General features: G+C 37.5%; 1 protein-coding gene across 4 annotated transcripts in view; it reads right to left on the bottom strand.

The window, feature by feature from the left end:
- Positions 1-4,931: 4,931 nt before the first annotated feature.
- The window catches only part of GAB1 (GRB2 associated binding protein 1), a 118,276-nt gene continuing 103,247 nt past the window's right edge, over positions 4,932-19,960 (bottom strand). For 2 of the 4 annotated variants that reach the window (XM_055317041.1, XM_055317042.1), the window contains 5 exons: positions 17,609-17,698; positions 15,774-15,867; positions 14,694-14,817; positions 9,437-9,559; positions 4,932-7,433 (listed from right to left, as the gene is read on the bottom strand). In XM_055317041.1, the coding sequence (XP_055173016.1) occupies positions 7,275-7,433; positions 9,437-9,559; positions 14,694-14,817; positions 15,774-15,867; positions 17,609-17,698 (590 nt within the window). In that variant the 3' untranslated portion in view covers positions 4,932-7,274. The remainder of the gene's footprint in view (positions 7,434-9,436; positions 9,560-14,693; positions 14,818-15,773; positions 15,868-17,608; positions 17,699-19,960) is intronic. The other 2 variants (XM_055317043.1, XM_055317044.1) reach the window with 1 other exon arrangement.

Below are 19,960 nucleotides of genomic sequence, written 5' to 3'. Positions count from 1 at the left end.
ATTTCTTTGAAGCTTTTCTTGATTATACTTTTGAGTCTTCTTTAGTAGCTCCTCACTGGTGCCTCAGAAGTAATTTACTGTCTCCTATAATTTATTTCATAGATTAACTCATAAAGATAAAGACGTAAACTTCCCACAGCACCTAGCAAGGTGCCACACACGTAGCAGCTACTCTACTGAAATGATTTAATTTTTAAGGCCACCGTCCAGTGGAATTGAAATGTGAGACAACAGTACTTTCTTCTTAGTCTAAATTCCAGAATTTTTGCTTTATCTAGGTATAGGAATAAGCAGCTTTCAGTCTCATCATTTTTATAAAGTTTTTTAACAGAACAATTAAAAAGTAGTTTTCGAGGTATACATAATATGTGTCTTACATACAAAAGGGAAATTTAAAGCAGGAATACTTAAATAAATGTGTTAAGGTCAAGAAAGACCTCAACCTGAGCGTAGCAAATGAAATTCTGTTCCTAAGATGTTGCGCCTCGCCCAGCAGGAGCCTAATCCTCTTTGGTTCTTCAAGCGTAGGGTCTCCCTCATGCTAATTTCATGGTTCCTGAGAGATGACAGTCACGGCTAGTGTACATAGGAACATGTCTCACTGATAGTAAAGGGCTTCAGAAATTCATCAACACTTTAATTTTTTTTTAATGAAGTTTTATTTTTTTTTATTCATTTATGATAGTCACAGAGAGAGAGAGAGAGGCAGAGACACAGGCAGAGGGAGAAGCAGGCTCCATGCACCGGGAGCCCGACGTGGGATTCGATCCCGGGTCTCCAGGATCGCGCCCTGGGCCAAAGGCAGGCGCCAAACCGCTGCGCCACCCAGGGATCCCAACACTTTAATTTTAGAAGGGAAAATAATTTTGGAGTAGAGGCTGCCAATATTTCAAACTAAACCTCAAGATCCTCGCTTGGTACATGCGTCACAGGCACCCGGATGAACGAGTCAATACGAGCATTGTGTTTGCCAAACAGACCAACAGAATTGATAGGTTGCCCCCCCCCCCCCGTCTTGTCTATGGGAGACATTCACTTGCAGGCACTGCCCCACATGGTTGTGGGTGGTGGGCTCTGGCCCGTTGGAGATTGGGGACCTGGCGGGCCTCCGATGCCACCGAGTTGCGGCCCAATCGTGCGGGAGGCCGCAGCTGTCCCACAGCCTCCGCCGGGCTGCATGAGGCCACATCCCGCAGGCCGTGTGCTTCGGTCACACACACACCTTCACGGCCACACCCAGACCAGGGCTCGGACAAACATGTGGGCACCGTGGCCTGGCCAAGCTGACGCAACCATGACAACACCGTATGTGAGAAAGTGGGCTTTTTGGGGATTTTTTTTTCTGTTCTGTACCTGGACATCCTTCACAGCAAGTATTCTGAATGTTCTGGGCATTACGTGTGACACAAAATCAGAGACACATTATGCTAAGAGTTCATCTCTAACATAATCACTGTGATGGTAATAAAATCCTGCTCTAATGGGGTATACAAACACATCTTTGAAACTAGGGTGTTTTTTTTTTTTTTAAAGTTTTTATTTATTTATTAGACAGAGAAAGCACACAGGTAGGCAGAAGGCAGGCAGAGGGAGAGGGCGAAGCAGGCTCCTTGCTCAGCAGGAACTCGATGCAGGGCTTGACCCCAGGAGCCTGGGATCAGGCCCCAAGCCAAAGGCAGAGGGCTTAACTGGCTGAGCCACCCAGGTGCCCCGAAGCTTAGTTTTCTATACATGCTCACTTTTTTTTTTTTTTGGCTCACTTCTTCTATGACAGAAACATTCTTTTAATATTAAAGAAAGAAAATAAAGGAGGAATGTTACCCATCAGAAGTTAATAAAATGCCTCCCATCACTGACTCAGCTTTTAAATATGCAATAACACACATCCACAGAATTGCCAAGTTATTTTCCACAAAACTCTCGTAATAAAACTGTAACTCAAGAAGCGTTTATCAGAGAAAGCAGCTTTTTCCCCAAAGAAGAACATGCAAATAGTCCTAAGTGTCACTATTTACAGGGTGACAGGAACACAGATGAGGAGAGAACGATCTCAAAGAAGATAAACTCACATTTCCCAACCTTCCCCCACCCCACACATGATCTAGTGGGTCAGAGCTGCAAAACGCTGTAATGAATAGGCCAAAGGGCCAGCGTGGTGATTCCTGGGGTTTTAGGACGGACTGGAGAGGTCTGAAAATCTCATAGAAATGAATAAGCCCAGTCGGTTGTCCTTTCCCAAGTCATGTTTTATTCATAAAAAGTACTTTCTGACAGGAAAGCTTGCATACAGACCCTTATTTATCGGCCTTTTACTCAACAAAACGCCAGGAGTATTGGCTACATGAAGGCATAGCCAGGGCCTAGGCACGCGACAACGGCCTCAGGAAGCTGTCACTAGGGCGTACGAGGGCTGTGTTTCAGTGTGACCTGGTGAGATTTCTGTTGCAGAGAAGGAGTGATCCTATGGAAGTAGGGCCTGGAAGGGCGGCTGACCCCTTTCATAATCAAAAACCTACATGTAACTTTTGATTTCCCAGAACTACTAATAACCTACTGTTGACCTTACTGACATGTCAACAATTAACTCATATTCTGTGTTATGTGTATTATATACTGTATTCTTGCAATACATAAAGCTAGAAGAATGCTATTAAGAAAATAAGGAAAATACATTTTGAGTATTGTTCTGTAGTTACTGAAAAAAATCCGTGAATAAGTGGACCCACACAGCTCAAACATGTGTTGTTCAAGGGACAATGTACAGTTAATGGCAAAATTGGGTTTTTGATTTAGAGACTCTAAGGAAGGGTTAGAAATATAAATTTATATGTCTTTCTTGGTTCACAGTCTCAGTACCCAAACTAAAGTCTTGAAACCAAACTGTTTGAAAAGTTTCATTTGGTAGCAGAAAGTATCTACAATAGGATCTTTACCAAAAAAGTTGTGCAAGAGGGGGGAAATAAACTCATACACACGTAAGATTTTGCTGTTGAAATTTGGGAGGATTATCAACAACTGATTCCGGAGGTTACAACTTACACAAAGCCGTGGCTTTTTAGGTAAAGAAAGTAGAAGCTACGTTGATCCCTTGACTAAACAGTTTTCTGAACCTCATAACAGACATTATCATGAACCTGAGAAAGTTAAGTTTATGGAAGAGGAGCCAAACTAAGTTACTTCAAGCTGTAGTAATATGTGTAGTCGCAGTAAAAACCAATTATCTCCACAACCTGGCACCAACTGTTCATCCAACCAAGTCTGTAACGCCTACATTATTCATTTACACCATGGCTTTTCATCTCAGAGCTGTATTTGAAATTATATACAGATTTACATATAATATAGCAGATGCTATTGACAATCGTCTTACCCTGATACGTCTCTCTCCCTGTATCCACTTGGTGTGGGCATAGGGACAATCCTTGCCACAGACCGGCTTGCTTACTCGACAACAACGGACAAGACCTACCAGCATGAGGGATTAGGAGCAATCGGCTTACCTTGTCTCTTGAATTTTACACGCTTTGTATTCGTTCAAAATACTAATACCAATACCTTCAATGGGCCAAAGAAAGTGGCCCTAGGAGCATTTAAAAGCGTCCAAGAATTGTGATCACGGTCTATGGTAGTAGTAGAGTCTATAGGCATAAAGTAGCTAGCATTTTAAAAAGTATCAAAAATACTGTTTTCATTAAAGGGGGGCAGTTAGCAGACCACTTCCCACTAGTAGTAGAAAAAACACTGTGTTCAATTTCCAGTTTAAATGCACTTAGGAATATGAAGACCGTGACTGCCATTAATTAGAGTCCAGAAGAAACTGACTTGTGACCTTAATGTGCAAGTACAGTATTTCTAGATCAGATTCAGTCTATGATTAAATACGCTACACACACACACACACACACACACACACACACACACACACAGGTAGTAGTATCTTTATGGAATTCTCTAAAATGCTCACAGTAGCTTATATATTGATGAAAATAAAGATGAAAATGTATAGAGTGTAGATAAAAACCATCTTTTAAGCTTACTAAGTGATAACTTCTGTGGGTTACTAAGTAGCTTAAATTATTCAAGTTTACATTTCAACTCTTAAAAGCAGAACTGTGCTTTGGTATTCAAACCTTCATAAAATTTTAGTTTTTTCAAAGTAAGGAATAAAAAATAGAGAACATGAAATATGTGGGAGAGGGATCCCTGGGTGGCGCAGCGGTTTGGCGCCTGCCTTTGGCCCAGGGCGTGATCCTGGAGACCCGGGATCGAATCCCACGTCGGGCTCCCGGTGCATGGAGCCTGCTTCTCCCTCTGCCTGTGTCTCTGCCTCTCTCTCTCTCTCTGTATGACTATCGTAAATAAATAAAAAAAATAAAAAAAAAAAGAAATATGTGGGAGAAAAAGATTTGACTTATAACTGCCACATACTTAACTAGTGTCTTACAACTTTTGCCTGGCCAAAACTCAGCTTCTTGGAGATGATTATGGTTTTTAAATATTTGGTTTTTATAAGTGTGTATTTTTAAAATTTAATAAACATGCACATTCCAATGTGTTACATAGCCCCCATTCCCCCCCCCCTTTTTTTTTTTTACCATACTGGAGGCTGCTTATGTATCAACTTCCACTACAAGATCTTTTTTTTTTTTTTAAATCTTGGAATCCAACTTTACTATCTCTAATTGAAGAAGCCTCTGAGATGTGTGTTTAAAACCTGCTATTATTTACACTTGCTTATGCTTGTGTGAATCAAAACCTTGATACGATGCAAATAAAACAAATTGGCTGCTGAGGTTTTCACCAACTCTATAATGCCAATTACACATTTGTGTTATTCACAAATTTTATTCCTAGTAACAGACTAAGAGAAATAAACTTAAATGTGAACCCAAAATATTTATACTGATAAAATGAACTTTTCAGGCTTTATGTGTTCGGAGTTACACAAAATTTTATTGAAGAAAGATTCCATTGCTAAAAATGTTTGGAAAATAATGCTCCATAAGAAACTGTCTTTTAATTTGTTAATACAATGTTTAACATAATTTCATTTTCTAAAACAAATTGCTTGATACATTTCAATTCTTAAATTACTCTGCACAGTGGGAAAACTTCTACAAATTAGAGTACTGGAGATCTTCCAAAAAGATGACTTGTAAAAAATTGAAAAAATACACTAAAAACATCAGTCTATTTGCTTTAGACTCTTCTGATAGGCAGCTTTAAACAAGATTTCCATTCTTGAATTAGTAATGTACTTCTTGAATATACTTATAAATCTGAAAAGATGTTTTATCTTCCACATAACACAATTTAACATCTTCACACATCAACTGTGTTGTGTTTTAATAGCTTAGGCACATTTCAATAATTCTGGATTTTATTTTGTGATTTCATTACAAAACAGCTTGCACAAACCAAATTCAAACAATCTTTTTATTTAGAATTCCAACTGAAAATTCATTTCTGGGTTTTAGTTTTTCTTTAAAAAGAAGCAAACATTTAAAAGCATCAAATGTTACTACTCTACAATTCATCTTGTTATGAACATTTTTAGTTCATGGGGAAATAAACCCATTACATTGATTAGGCACAGAACTCTGGCCAAAGACCAGAAATCAGGGCACAGCTGTGTGTTCAGGTAACAGTTAGAGGTCTGAATGGAGGGAGTCATGCCTCAACCATGGGCACTCCTATCTCTGCCCCCTCCAGAAACTGTTAACAAGTCTCAAATCAGTAAGAGATTGTATGTAACTTAGTTAAAAAAAAAATAAGCAAACAAACAACTACACCGGTTTTCTAAATTACACGGCAAAGCCCAAACAGATAAATATAATTGTAGTCTCACCATACAAAATTTGTGGTTTTGATATCCATGTCACAGGACCATATTATACGTGAGACAGAATTATATAATTTCTCTGGTCATTTCAGAAATCTGGTTGGAAGAGATCTGTAACTATAAGATTTCACATTATAGCAATGTTTCAGTATTTCTCAAATTAGGGCGGTGAACAGAAATCACAGTACAAAATCCTTAATTCTTTTACCGGAAAAACAATAGGTGCTACATATGAGAATTACTTATAGAACATCTATTTTCTTTTAAAAAATGTAGATATAAAATATTAATTGCATAGGGATTTAAATATAAGGCCAAGAAGAATACAAAGTAAAGTTAAAAAATCATAGAAAGGGCACTATGGTGTCAAAAGATAGAATTTCATTCTATAGAGTAATAAATCTGAATTACTGTCTAATTTAAAAAAATCACAGTATGTTGCTATAACTAACAGTGAATGTTTCATGAAGTCCAAACTGGAAACCAGTATTAGGACTTAGAAGAACACAACTAAAGCTTGTCGTCTAATCCTGATCAGTGTATTAGCACATCAGTGCCTGGTACGTACCTGATTAGTTATATAACCTACGTTTTGAAGTAATGTGTAGTTTACTACATGTTAACAGGTGTGAGAGCACATCATCACCGCATGCCGTAAGTGATCTGCAGGCTTATCTGAGTGTAATTATTCAGTCTTTACAAGGTGCAAGGTCCCACCCGGCTGAATCTTCATTCAGTGAACCAAAAACACTGTAGTTAACAAAACATAATAAAGTTCTACCGTTGAAAACTAAGTGTACATGAACCAGAGAATTAGTTCCTGACATCAGTACATATATTGTCCTCAGCATTTTGGAAGGGAGTGAATGATGAGTCCAACTACACTCTGTAGTTTAAGCTAATGGCTATCACCTGAAGACCCAGGTAGAAAGGTAAATTGTGGGATCCACTTCTCATTGTAATGTTAGAGTGCAGTTTAAAGAGCAATTTCCAAATCTAAAAGGAGCTTAGTTAACTTACTGTTATATTGTATTGTTGTACTTATTGTATATAGTATTGTTATATTGAGTAGTGTGAAGAAAAACAAGAACTCCCAAAGGAATTATGTTAAGGAACATTTGGGAATACCCAAACCAACGCTTTAAATGAAAAGTGCATAAATACAGTAATACTACAAGTGTGTTAACTATGGAACAAAGATTTCTTTGGGAGCTAAACAATACTATTTTCCCACATTATTTACACATTATGAATTGTTCAGATACCACAAAGCACCATTTACAGTCTAAATTTCTTGATTATGTCTGAAAGGTCTTTTGACTTCAATGCTACGCAGTTGAGGATCTACCTAGAAGTGTCAAGTCATCTTCAGTAAAACAGGATTTATCTTTACAATTCAGTTCTCTTTTCAGAAACAGCAAAGCAATTATTTTCATTTCACGATCTTGGCTGGTGTTTCAGATTCTGTGGACTGTCTTCCATCTGTCCAGGCTTCCCGGGTGCTCTTCAGAGCCAGGGTCTTCTGTTGATCAACCACAACATAATCTACTCTCTCATCAGCTACACTGCTGCCTGAGCCACTGCTCTTTTGCTAAAAAGCAAAGAAAAATACCATAAAGCCTGACAGATAAAGAGTTTGAGTGAAATTTAGTCTTAAAACATAGACACACATTGTGAATAATTCTTGAAATTCTATTGGGTCCATCACAGACAGACAGACACACACACACACACACACACACACAACTTCAGTTTAACAATGTTGTTTTTCTACTTGTACACTGTTTTCCAGTTAAATTTAAAATCACTCTATATAAGAATGCAGACTAATGCTCCCAACACAGATGGAATTCTTACAAAATAGGGATCACAGCCACCTGGTTCATCTTAAGATACACAGCTTGCTTCTCCCTTCAGCTCAAGCTTCAGTTTTTCAAGTCCTGAGAACATGTGTCAAGTGTTCACCTTCAGAGCTAAGAAGTGTTTTTTGAAAGGCAGTATTTCAAAAATGGCAAATGACATAGGCTGACAGGACCTCTTAATTTCAAAATACCGCTAAATACCAACTTAAAACAAATAGTCATTAATGTATTGCCAGGCTCTCTAGAAAATAAGAGAAATACCCAAGGTGTGAGGGAAACAGAAGGGATAAAGAGCTGCTCAAGGTAAACTTTAGAGGCATTGCTGTCTTTGGGATGAATATCAATCTCAGCGATGCAATCAGGAGGCTCCAGGTGGGAGGGCATGCCTACTCTGAGACCATCCTGTTAATAAGCGAGGGACCCCTGAAGGGAACTGAGGTGGTCCTAGATTGCTTCCCAGTAGAAGAAAATGCAAATTATTCTGAAGGAAATTTAGGTCTGTAGGATTCCCACAGATATGCTCAGCAAAATGAATTTGCAAAAAAATCTATAAAACATGGAAGGAAACAAACTATCAAGAGTGAGCAGAAATAATAAACAAAGATTCAGACTTCCAAGGACTTCAGATTCTGACATGACAAGAAACAGTATAAAATATGTACGTGTAAAATTTTCAAAGGAATTAAGAAATAAAACTAAATAAAAGGAATAAAATAAGCTATTCAAAATAGCTAGGCATATTTTTAAAAAAATTAGCAAAATTTCATTTTAGAAATAAAAAATAACTGAAATTAAACAATGAGTTAAACAGAATAATTGAGAATTAGTGAATTTGGTAATAGATCTAAAGAAATTATCCAAGTAGATACAAAGAGATGAATGAGAGAAAATACCAAAAGGTGAAAAAGTAGCGTGGAAAACAGAATAAGTTCTAACTAATCTCTAAAAAGAAACCTTAAATGAGAGAATAAGAAGAATAGTTGAAAAGCAATATTTAAAGAGATAATGACTGGGGGTAAAAAAGGAGAGAATGACTGTGACTTTTCCAGAATTAATAAAAAATACGAATCCAGACACAAAAACAGCACAATTTCCATGAAGCATGATAAATAAAAAGAAATCTATGACTAGATGTCTAGACACATTGTAGTAAATCCACAAAATACCAAAGATACAGAAAAGATCTTAACATCAACCAGACAGAACCCCCACAAATGGAATTTCTAGAAGAAGTATTTCAGGAGGAAGAAAAAAATAAAGACAATGATTAACTTTAGATTTTGTTAAGTAATAAGCATTTCGACAGTGACCACTAAAAGAGAATTGTATAATTTCTATAGCATTAAAAAGGGGAAAATGAACTTTTTAGTCTCCATAACCTTGTTTTAAATCTTTTTTTTTTAATTTTTATTTATTTATGATAGTCACACACACAGAGAGAGAGAAAGGCAGAGACACAGGCAGAGGGAGAAGCAGGCTCCATGCACCGGGAGCCCGACGTGGGATTCGATCCCGGGTCTCCAGGATCGCGCCCTGGGCCAGAGGCAGGCGCCAAACCGCTGCGCCACCCAGGGATCCCCGCATAACCTTGTTGATTGTGGTTTATGAAACACTGAATAATAGACTTTACTGAGTTTAAATTAAACATACTATAAAATTTCCTCAAAGGAAACATAATTTTGGGGGTTTAAAACATGAGCTAATCGTGTTTATAGAAAGAGATTTCCCTTACCTTACGCGGTGGTGTGGATTTTCCAGAATCTAAATCCAGGTCTAGGTATTCCACTTGTTTGTCTCCTTTGGGCTTGACCATAGGACTGCTTCTTCCATCAAGACTGTTACTGCCAAAAAGATTCTGAAAATGGTGATACAATGAAATCAACTGTTGGATGTCCATGAGATATGCTGCTTATCTTGTTTGCCATCTACTAAAGCAAAAATATTTATTTCAAAAGGATAGGCTTTACAACAATGTCTGCTTAGAATTAACCTTTTAGGACTGGAGGAAAATATGTAACATTAATAAAATTAGTTACAACTTAGCTTAGAGCAAGTCAAACGTAGTTTCAAAAGTCAAACTTGGTTTAAATTAAGACTGAAACCTCAAGCTATAGTCAGTTGCCATAGCTCTACCAGAACATTATTAAAATGATATTGTTATACTCAATTACAGTTTTAAACTACCGGATCCTTTCACCCCCCCTTGCTTACTAATTAAATTATTTTAAAGTTCTATATTTTGTTTAAGGGCTCTCATGCTGGGGGCGCCTGGGTGGCTCTGCTGGTTGAGAGTCTGACCCTTGGTTTTAGCTTAGGTCATGATGTCAGGGTTGTGGGAATGGAGCCCAACTGGCTTCGTGCTCAGTGGGGAGTCTGCTTGAGTCTCTTCTTCTGACCCTTCTCCCGCTTGTGCTCTCTCTCTCTCTTAAATAAATAATAAACAAATAAATCTTAAAAAAAAAGGGCTTTCACACTGAAATTAGTTTAAAATAAGGATGTTAACTAAAGGCCATGAATAATGATTCCACTGGCAAAGTCTGTTTTGTTTCAACTATCTGGAATTTTTACCACTGAATTACTTGTCTGCTCTCTTTAGCTTTATCCCTTCTGTCCTAATAGGAATTGTACAATAAAAGGGGTACTCTTTAAAAAAAGATTTTAAAAAAGTAAGCTAGAAGACAGCAATAAATGATAAAAACGAAACAGCCCGAGGCAGAAAAATGCAAAAGCAACAAGCTATTAGCAACTTGAAGATCAATGCTGAGTAAGAAAGAAAGGATAACATGAACTTATACCCCTACCTCTACCCTCTATGCCAATTACGACGGTCCTAAATGTGTGCCAACAAATGCCTTCTCTCCCTCCTTGCTGCTTTTAACCTCCCCCAAAAATGTTCTCAAAGACTTCTCATAGGCAAGACTCCCTATATATTCACTAGCAGATTCCATCCTTGGGTCTTGTATCACATAGATATGAATATTCACATATTACCTCATACTCTGAAGAAAACCATCATGATGCAATAGATTTAAAATGTGTGCTTGTCATAATGAACAAAACAATTTGGAAACTGCATAAACCTGGTTCTTTTTTTTTTTTTTTTTTTGGAGAGTGTGGGCATGCATGCAAGCAGGGGTGGGGTGGGGTGGGTGGGGAAGGAGGAGACAGGTCTTAAGCAGGCTCCACACCCAGCACAGGGCCCCAGGCGGGGCTCAGGCTCAGGCCCCTGAGTTCATCGCCTGAGCCGAGATCAGAGTTGGAAGCTTGACGGACTAGGCCACCCAGGTGCCCCCCGTTGGTTCTTTTATATTGCTACTCTTTTTCCTCAAGTTAAACAGAGTAAGCTGTGATCTGGAGAATGGACAACTGCTAGAAAAATAGTAAATTTAATTCCTCATCTGGAGCAGGGCTGCTGAGAGCCCGTGTGAAACAGTTTTGTGAATTAGAAAAAGGTGCTCCTGCCCGTGGACCCACACAGCTCGGTACCAGGGCCCCTGGCCTGATGAGCGGGACACGGTCTGACCTGCGTGTACCTACAAATGCAACACTATGCAGTCTGCTGTACAAGTCGCATACTGTTTGCAGTGTGTTTACGCAGTGAGCAAGCCGCATGACTGAATCTGAGGGCTCTATTTGCAAGGGATAGATTTTTAAACCAAATTTACCAACTACTATTGATATAACATTAACAAAATATTGACAGTAACATGTAAAGCACAAAAAGATGTAAGAAAGTTTTCGTTCTCATTTAGTACAAATAGCCATTTCCCTCTCCCTTTTCTTCCTAATACATAAAGAACCTGATTTTTTTTTTCTGAGTGACTCCATAGTTCATTCTCACATTAAAAAAAAAAAAAAAAGAACTGTATGTAAAAATTTGTCTTCAAATGTGACTCCTGAAAGAACCCATACCTGGAATTCCCCTACCTGGAAATGCCTACAGTTGTTCATAGTATCAAAACTTGTTTTTTTTAAAAATTTTTTTCAATTTATTTATTTATGATAGTCACAGAGAGAGAGAGAGAGAGGCAGAGACACAGGCAGAGGGAGAAGCAGGCTCCATGCACCGGGAGCCCGATGTGGGACTCGATCCCGGGTCTCCAGGATCGCGCCCTGGGCCAAAGGCAGGCGCCAAACCGCTGCGCCACCCAGGGATCCCCTGTTCATAGTATCAAAAGGCTATGAAAGGAACCTATGAGCTCATGTGATGTACACATTTAAACTCAGCAAGTTGTTCCTAAAGAGAATTTCTCCAAATTGCTGGTTAAACTGTTTTCTGTCTAGTTATTATTAGAATTGGAAATTTTTTCATCTTTAAGTATTGTTAAAATTCGTGTCCCTGCAAGGTGGTCCATTTGTTCTTGATCTAATCTCAACTGGGAACAGCCTGTCTCTGTATTCTAGCCCAGTGTTTTCCCAAAACAGTTTAGAAAAACTCTTAACATTCTAGAAGCCATCATAAATGTTCTGTGAATTCAAAAAGAAAATAACAGTAGTGCTTTGCTTTTCTAAATTCTTTTTAAAGTACTGAAAAATTATTGAACATATTTTTGTTGTTATAAAACGATATTTATGTCTTTAGTAGTGATGCACCGTCACTCAAATTTCAAATGCCATATTAAGGGCTCACTTCACAAATGCCTGACTTTGGATCCTTGTATAAATTAATAGGCAGCATCACCAACTCATGGTTTCCTTAAACACTGCCTGCCCTGTGACCACCAGTATGGAAAATGTATCATACTGCGAAATGTCCTAATCTTCATTGCAGGCCTAAGCCAGATTTGATCTGATCCTGTCTCAAATTCTCCAAGACAATTTTTTTTTTTTTTTTTACTGACTTTATCATCAGTCCAAGTGCAATGAGATCTTGTGAATTTCTATGGTATTCCGTTAACGCCCTACCTTTCAAGAGGTATGGAAAACACTGCTCTGGCTATCACGTTCTTCCTAAGGAAGAGTTGTCTGGACCATGATGAACTCCTACAGCTGGCAGCATGAGGAGGTGGAAACGGTGGTTGGACTTTCTACGGTGAGTGGGGGGAGTGGATATCTTCACCTGGAACACTTTTGCTTATCTGTAATACTTAGGACCTAAGTAGTAGAAAATCATCAGCTGGCAGGCAAAAGTAGCTTTCTGGCTTAATGTTGTAAGGTATAAAAAAACAAGTTTATATTCTTATTTCCTGACTTTCTGATTGTAGAATTTTCTTTCTCATCTTTTCCCTTTACCTAACCCTTACTGATGACAAACTACATGTCCAAATTTGCCTATTACATGTCCTTTCCAAGACTTTTATGGCAGTTTAACTATTTTGGGCAAAAGAACACTCTTTAGTATCTCAGAAAATAATTACTTTTGTAATAAAAAAAATCCATTCTACCACCTAAAGATAAAATATTCATTCTAACATAGCATTGAGGATTTATGTAGACTTTTACCAGTCTATTTACTATAATGAGGAAAAAAGTAGGTTAATAAAAACAATAAAACATCACTTGTCAAGTTGAAAAATAGTGAATCCAAAAGCAGAAGCCAATTAATAAAAATTGCTCTGCCTTAAAAAATTAGTGAAAACATTATTGATATAGCTAATTTATCTTCTAATCCAGGGCTGATGTAAATATTTTAAATTATTTTAACTATCTTATTCATTTTGAACAATGTATGAATTTTATTAATTTTTAAGTTTTTTAAGCCACCAATCAAGCTTTTCGAATCACTTAATTTTGTTTCCTGATGACATATGGTTGTGAGGAACCTGCTTTTGCCTAAAGTTACATTACAGATGATAGAAATGGACTTTATACTTTGGATCTCTGGAGTTACTGCTTTAAAGAAAATTGCCATTAAAGTGTTACCCATTCCAAATTTGATACCAGATGCTTGCTTATCCTGGCAGGTAGCACTTGGTTGTGCCCTAATATCTGCCCTTCCCTGTCTCATGTGAATGGGATTTTTAGCCAGGCCCACTGTCCCTCAGAATAAAGGCTGTTTCCCAGGCCCTTTCATGTCTATGAGGCCACATGGCATATAGGGCAGTTTCTGGGAACCTTCTTCATAAGGCAGATAGGCTTCCCTCTTTCTGCAGCTTGGAACATGAATTGCTGGCGCAGGACGTGCTGGAGCATGTGAGCCATACCCAGAAGATGGAAGGGGTCAGAAACCCCGAGGACCTTGAAGAACAGGGCTGCTACCACAACCCTGGCTTGACTCTCTGGACTTTTACATGAGAAAGAAAGAAATGTCTCTCTTAAGTCATTGTTTTTTATCTTTTGTTACTCAGAGGTGAACCTAATCATAACTGATACACTCATCTACTAAAATACAAATAACAGAACAAGCACTGAATCTGATTTGAGGGAAAATAAAAGCAAAATATTTTTAGACACTAAAATTAGCTTGTATTCTTAAATATCTGAAGTATTTTCAGGCAGCTATCTAAATTCTGGTGAATACAGGCTGGCTACAATTATAAAATTTTGTGCCTTACAGTAATACAGTCAATCTGAAACAAATTTAGGTTTGTAACAGGTCTTTGATCTTTAAGCTACATCTAAGAGTATGCTATTGAAAGACTATCAAAAGAGCTCCATACAAGATCATTTCACTCTAAGAGTGCGATAAAGTGGGCCTGGAGAACTGCACTGTGAAATACTTCCAGTATATTTTCTTCAATAGTTTCAAAAATCGAATGCATCTTAAAAACAAAACAAAACGAAAAAACAAAACAGAACTCTAAGATTTTGATGATTTTAACTTTTTATCTACTTTATAGATGCTGATATACTCTGACCCTTTATCAGTTTTAAATTTTACAACGTTATAATTTAAAAAGCATTTTAAAAAGTTGTCTTCTATCCTTTTCCCTTAAGTATATAACGAAGGACGTAAGGGTAAGATTTAGAGATTAGAAGTAAGGCCCTAGCATGCCAGACTTGGAAGAGCTGCTCAGAAAGACAGAAGTGAAGATGCAGACTTTACGTACCGAGTCTTCGCCGGACAGGTTTGGGTTCATGGGTACGTAATTCTCTTCACTGTCGTGGGAGTCGCTGCTGGACGTTGTGCTGTGCACCGAATCCGGTCGGGGAGACAAGGGAAACCTAGAGGAGCTAATGACACAAGCTACTGTTACAAACCTACACCTGGACCACTACTTCCAAAATCACTTCCAAGATAAAAATGAGTGATGGTTTAACATTCTTTTAGAAATATTCACTAAAGTTTACAATAATTTATTGTACGCCTTTATTTTAATACAACTTATTGCATACATTCAAATGCACACCTAATATTTGTAACTATATAGTAAAAAAGTATATCTTGAAGCATCAAATTCCTTATGTAGAACAAAAAAAGTACTGCTGGCAATTTGGGGGATAAGTAGAAAGTCACAGATATGAAAAGGAAGATTTAAGAGTTCCTATTAAAAAAACCTAGCTATATGAACACATAAAACACAAACACATATTTATTTAATGTAGGTTCATACCTTCATTATTCTTTCATATTCTTTCATTTCCCTGGACACATTTTAAACAAATCTTGATTAAATTAACACCCACAAACATTGTGCAGTGGCAGTATCATAGAAATGAGGTTTATCCAAGGAGTGATTATTGCTAATTAAATAACCCCCACCAGAAACTACCGTATTTTCCCATAACAGCAGTTCTCAGAAATTTCTGGCCTCATGAACCATTTATACCCTTAAAAATTATTGAGAACCCCAAGGAACTTCATTTATTTGGGTTATATATCTATTTACCATATTACAAATAACAGAACATTTTTTTTAAAAACACAAGAGTACACAAATACGTGTTCTATTTATTAGCTGTCCCAGGATATGATCAAATACTATGTAGCCTGTGGAAAGCTCCAGCAAACACTCATGAGAGAAAGAGAGCGGAAAAGGCAAAAAATATCTTATCATCTTAATGAAAATAGTTTTGAACTCACAGAACTCCAGAGAGGGGGGCTTCCCAGGCCATACCCTGGGAGCCACTGTTCTGGTAGTTTCCATCATAGTGAACAACCAAGGTACATATTTTAAACAAAGACTTACTCTCGAGCAAAACTCCTAGTGATGGGAGATCTAACTGGGGCCTGTAGTTCTTCCCATTCTGGCAAAGGTTTTATTTCTAAAGGCGCTGGCTTGGCTGAAATGAAAGAGAGAAAAAGAGGCTTCAGTACACGGAAATTTGGAAAACAAAACAAGATCCTCACTCTCTCTCTCTCCTTATACATTACGGCCAGAGTACACCTAAGAGCAGCTGGCTTCACAAATGAGATGAGCTTCACAGATGTTCTGTGATTTGCCCAAGGTTACACAGCTAAATGATCAGGGACAAAAGCTAAATCCAATAATGCTTCATGATGGTTGACTCAAAGTCTGAAGCTTTATTACAACACATTACTTCTTAATATTTTATGAAAATAAACTAAATGAGAAGAAACGGTAATGTGACCCAATTCCTTTATAGTTACTTGATGTATTATTTCCTTATATCCTTCATTATTATTTCCTTATATCCTTTTTTAAAAACTAATGTTATCCCCAAGTATAGAGCTTTAATCTTCTATAGAAAAACATTTCTACTCTACAATATTGACGCATCAGTTATTCGATTATATATATAAAATGATGTATAGAAAGTATTAAATACAAAACTTTGCCAAAATCAAAAACTGAAAAATAACTGACCAAATCTTTTAAATTATTTCAAACCCAGTCTGAAAACAAAGAAAGCAATAATAATATTTTTTAAGACTCAAACCCAGCTCTGAGAGAAGGCCATAATTAAAAATCACCTTGAAGTTTTAGCTTAATATAACCAAAAATATCCTTTACCAAATCAAACAATAATAAACACTAATATTCTTTTTAGCTTGACTTATAAGTGGTCTTTGCTTATTTACCTCATTATTACCATAGACAATTACCATGCTAGTAAATACCACAGAGCTCTCAGCACTTAAAGAGTAAAACATTTCAGAAATTAATGGACAAAAGAACTAATACAAATGTGATATGTTAATATTAATTATATTTTAGGAGACTCTTTATACATGTTAGGAGAATATTTTAGTTACATTTCATCTCGCCACTCCAAAGAAAAATTTTTCATTTTTCTAGGTTTCTTTCTTCCACTCTTAGTCCATATATGGGCATACTTTTATTCAACTCATACTTTTAATCAACTATGTTGTAATTACTGTCAAACTATAAAATAGGTGGTCATTTTAAAGGACTATGTAGAGTCACTGGAGCTTATAAACATTTTTGTCTATTCAAAACAAAAAACTCAATGTGATTTTCTGAAGACTAGGTAAGTCTGAGTTTAAATCTTACTCACCTATATACTTAAAATGGACAGGCACAGAATATTGTGCTGAGTAAATGTACTTCTTTAACTCTCATGTTTCACTTTTTCGAAACCCAAAGGCTAATGGCAGTTTAGCTGTCAAATTCTAAGTAATGGCATAAAATAATTAATCCACGGGAAGTGATTCTGTATTTTGTTTCAGAACAGAATACAGACCACATCATATATAAATAAGGGAGACATCTGGAACTCACAAGTAGTTCATAAGCTTAAATACAACAATGTATTGATATCTAAAAGTTTAAGAGAATAATGCAAAAGGACACGACTAAATATTATGTATTATCAAATTTAACATGCTGCTGTTAATGGCATAACAAGTAGACTTACTGTGTCTATGGAAAGACACAATGGGAAGACACACACATTATGGGAAGCATTCACTTTAGAAATAACATGCTAGGAAGCTTTATTTACAACAGCAGTAGTACTTAAGGCTCTTCTTAAGAAAAAAACATCACAAAATAAATAAATTCCCAATGCCCCATCCAGCATGCGGTGCTAAAGTACATACCCTTTCTTCTTGTAGCAAAGTCACCTATGGTTTGTGAATCAGTTCGCTCTAAACCATGGGGTTTGGGTCTTAAAATTTTAGGGCTTTGACCTAATTGGTAAAAAGAAGACTCTCTTAATATAATGTTATTTTTTAATGGGAAAAATGGATTCTGTAAAAAAAAGCATACAGAGCCCTGAGCAGAAATGTTACAATCTCAAAAGCATAAACAAAAGTTTGTGGAAAATATTTCAATCTTGTTCAGTATATCGTTCATGCTCGGTACAATGGAAAGAAGAAGTTGCATGCAACAGCGTGACAAGCAAAGTATTTAAGAGATGGTAGGGTTTTAGTGGGATAACCACACTGGTTAGTGGTTATCTTTATTTGGGGAAAGGGAGGAAAGACATGTGCCATGTTAGTTATTCCTCTAACATGCCTTAGAAAACTGGATCAAATAAAAAATGATAAAATACCTCAGTCAGACCTCAAAGTACATCTTTTCTTCAAATTCTGACGTCTGATAAGAAAGTACCAAAGCCTACTTCCGTATAATATTACTTTCTTAATTTAATGTAGGTATTTAAAAACCCTTAATCTAACTTACTCCTTCACCTCCTGACCAAGGGCCCTTCTAGAGGAGCAGGTTAACGCTACACTGTTTGGTAATCCAAGACCAAGACCAAAACCGAGACCAATGTTTGTTTCCCTTGGATACTGACTGGTAGGTGCCAGGCAACATCATTTCGTAAGGATGAGAGGTCTTAATTCTGGAAGTGACTGTCTAGCTTCGATGTTAAGTGTCTGAAAACATAGATTCAGTCGCCCTCGTTTTCTTTTCATGTACTCTCCCACACACAGGTACTGCTGGAAAGCCTCATGAAAAGTATAGGGTTAACATCCTGCAGTGGCCTCACTTTTTCCCATAGGAAGCCTGGAGGCCGGAGTAGAGATATCATTTAAATTAGTAACTTAAGCTGCTCTCTTCTCAGTGGCACCAAATTTTCTTCTTTTTTGGCATTTACAAAACTGAGTCGACATCTATTAGACGGCAGAATTAGAATTTGCTGATTGAGTGTCAATATCTAGTACCCTCTACTGCAGGCTAAGTTTCTTAAAGTATGAATCTCTAGGTTATTAAAATGTGACAATTCTCTAATGAACCAATTTTCTAAGTTAGGGAATTAATACATTGAGTTCATTCAGAAATGAGGCAGGTATAGTTTAAAATGTGAGTGAGAAGATTTGGGGCTGTGCTCCTACCCCTAATGCTGAATACCTATCCAGGGCCCACGCTGGCAGGGCACTTTCCTAAAAACAATGGAGGATGTCAGTTTTTTATAAACTGCCCAAAACAATGTACTTTCCTTCAAAAAAAAGTAAGAGGCGGAGGGTAAGGGTTGCTACAAAAAAAATATACTTATTTTTACAGCTAAAAGTCTTTTTTTTTTTTTTTTACAGATCAAATCTAACTTCTTCATTTTATGGATGCGATAACCCTGAAGAATGAAAGAGGTTAAGTGACTTGCTTGGGTCATGACATTAATTACGGAGGCCAAACGAAGGCTTCCCCGTAGCCGCCTGCTGGCGTATGCTCCTGTGCTCCTGTGCTGTCCGGCTGTTGTACCTCTCTATCCCCTTGGGCAATCGAAAATCCTAGGAAACCGGTACTTAGAGGTCAATTTTGAATTGCTCAGTTCAGTTCGAGATCTTACATCTACTTGAATGACAGAGAGTTTATCCGTGAGCGAGGTCAAGTTTAATATTCACTTCTCAGGGGGGCTTCTGGTTCGTCGGTGTTCCCTCAGTGTGTCTCCGTCCTCCTCCTTTTCTGAAAGACTCACTTTCATTAGCTTTCGGCTTCCTCTCGATTTTTCACTCTGCTTCTCTCCCAGCGGTCTCCCTCAGCATTTCTTAACTCCGCACTCCTGGTATCTCCATCTATGCTTGTGGTTAAGTACTCGAGGTCCAGGGACTGCCAAGTCCACCGCCCGTGATCCCGCTCCGTTCTCCTGCTGTCTCAAAGACCTCCCCAGTGAGCCTTCTGACGCCTGACCCTGACCTGATCATCTCCTCTCCAAACCAATTCCACCTTTTAAGCATTTTCGAGGGTACTCTTTAGTTTCCTTAATAGAAAAATACTGTATCAAGTGAAGTTTTTAAAGTGTTGTTTATAAAATTTACATGTACTTTCCACTCCATGCAAAGCTTAAGGTTAATTCTGGGACAAAAGTTGCAATGTGGAAGTGTGGCACTGAACTATACTGAGTCACTTAGGCATTTTCTTAGCTTTATTTCTTTATACCCCTCCAGACTCAATTTAACATTGATGTTCCAGACAGAAATGAAAGTCATACCCAAATGATGGCTCAG

The sequence above is a fragment of the Nyctereutes procyonoides genome, unplaced genomic scaffold (assembly GCF_905146905.1).
Source record: "Nyctereutes procyonoides isolate TBG_1078 unplaced genomic scaffold, NYPRO_anot_genome, whole genome shotgun sequence".
NCBI classification, from domain to species: Eukaryota; Metazoa; Chordata; class Mammalia; order Carnivora; family Canidae; genus Nyctereutes; species Nyctereutes procyonoides.
Note: the sequence above shows the minus strand (reverse complement) of the source record. Positions and strands in the feature narration are given on the sequence as shown.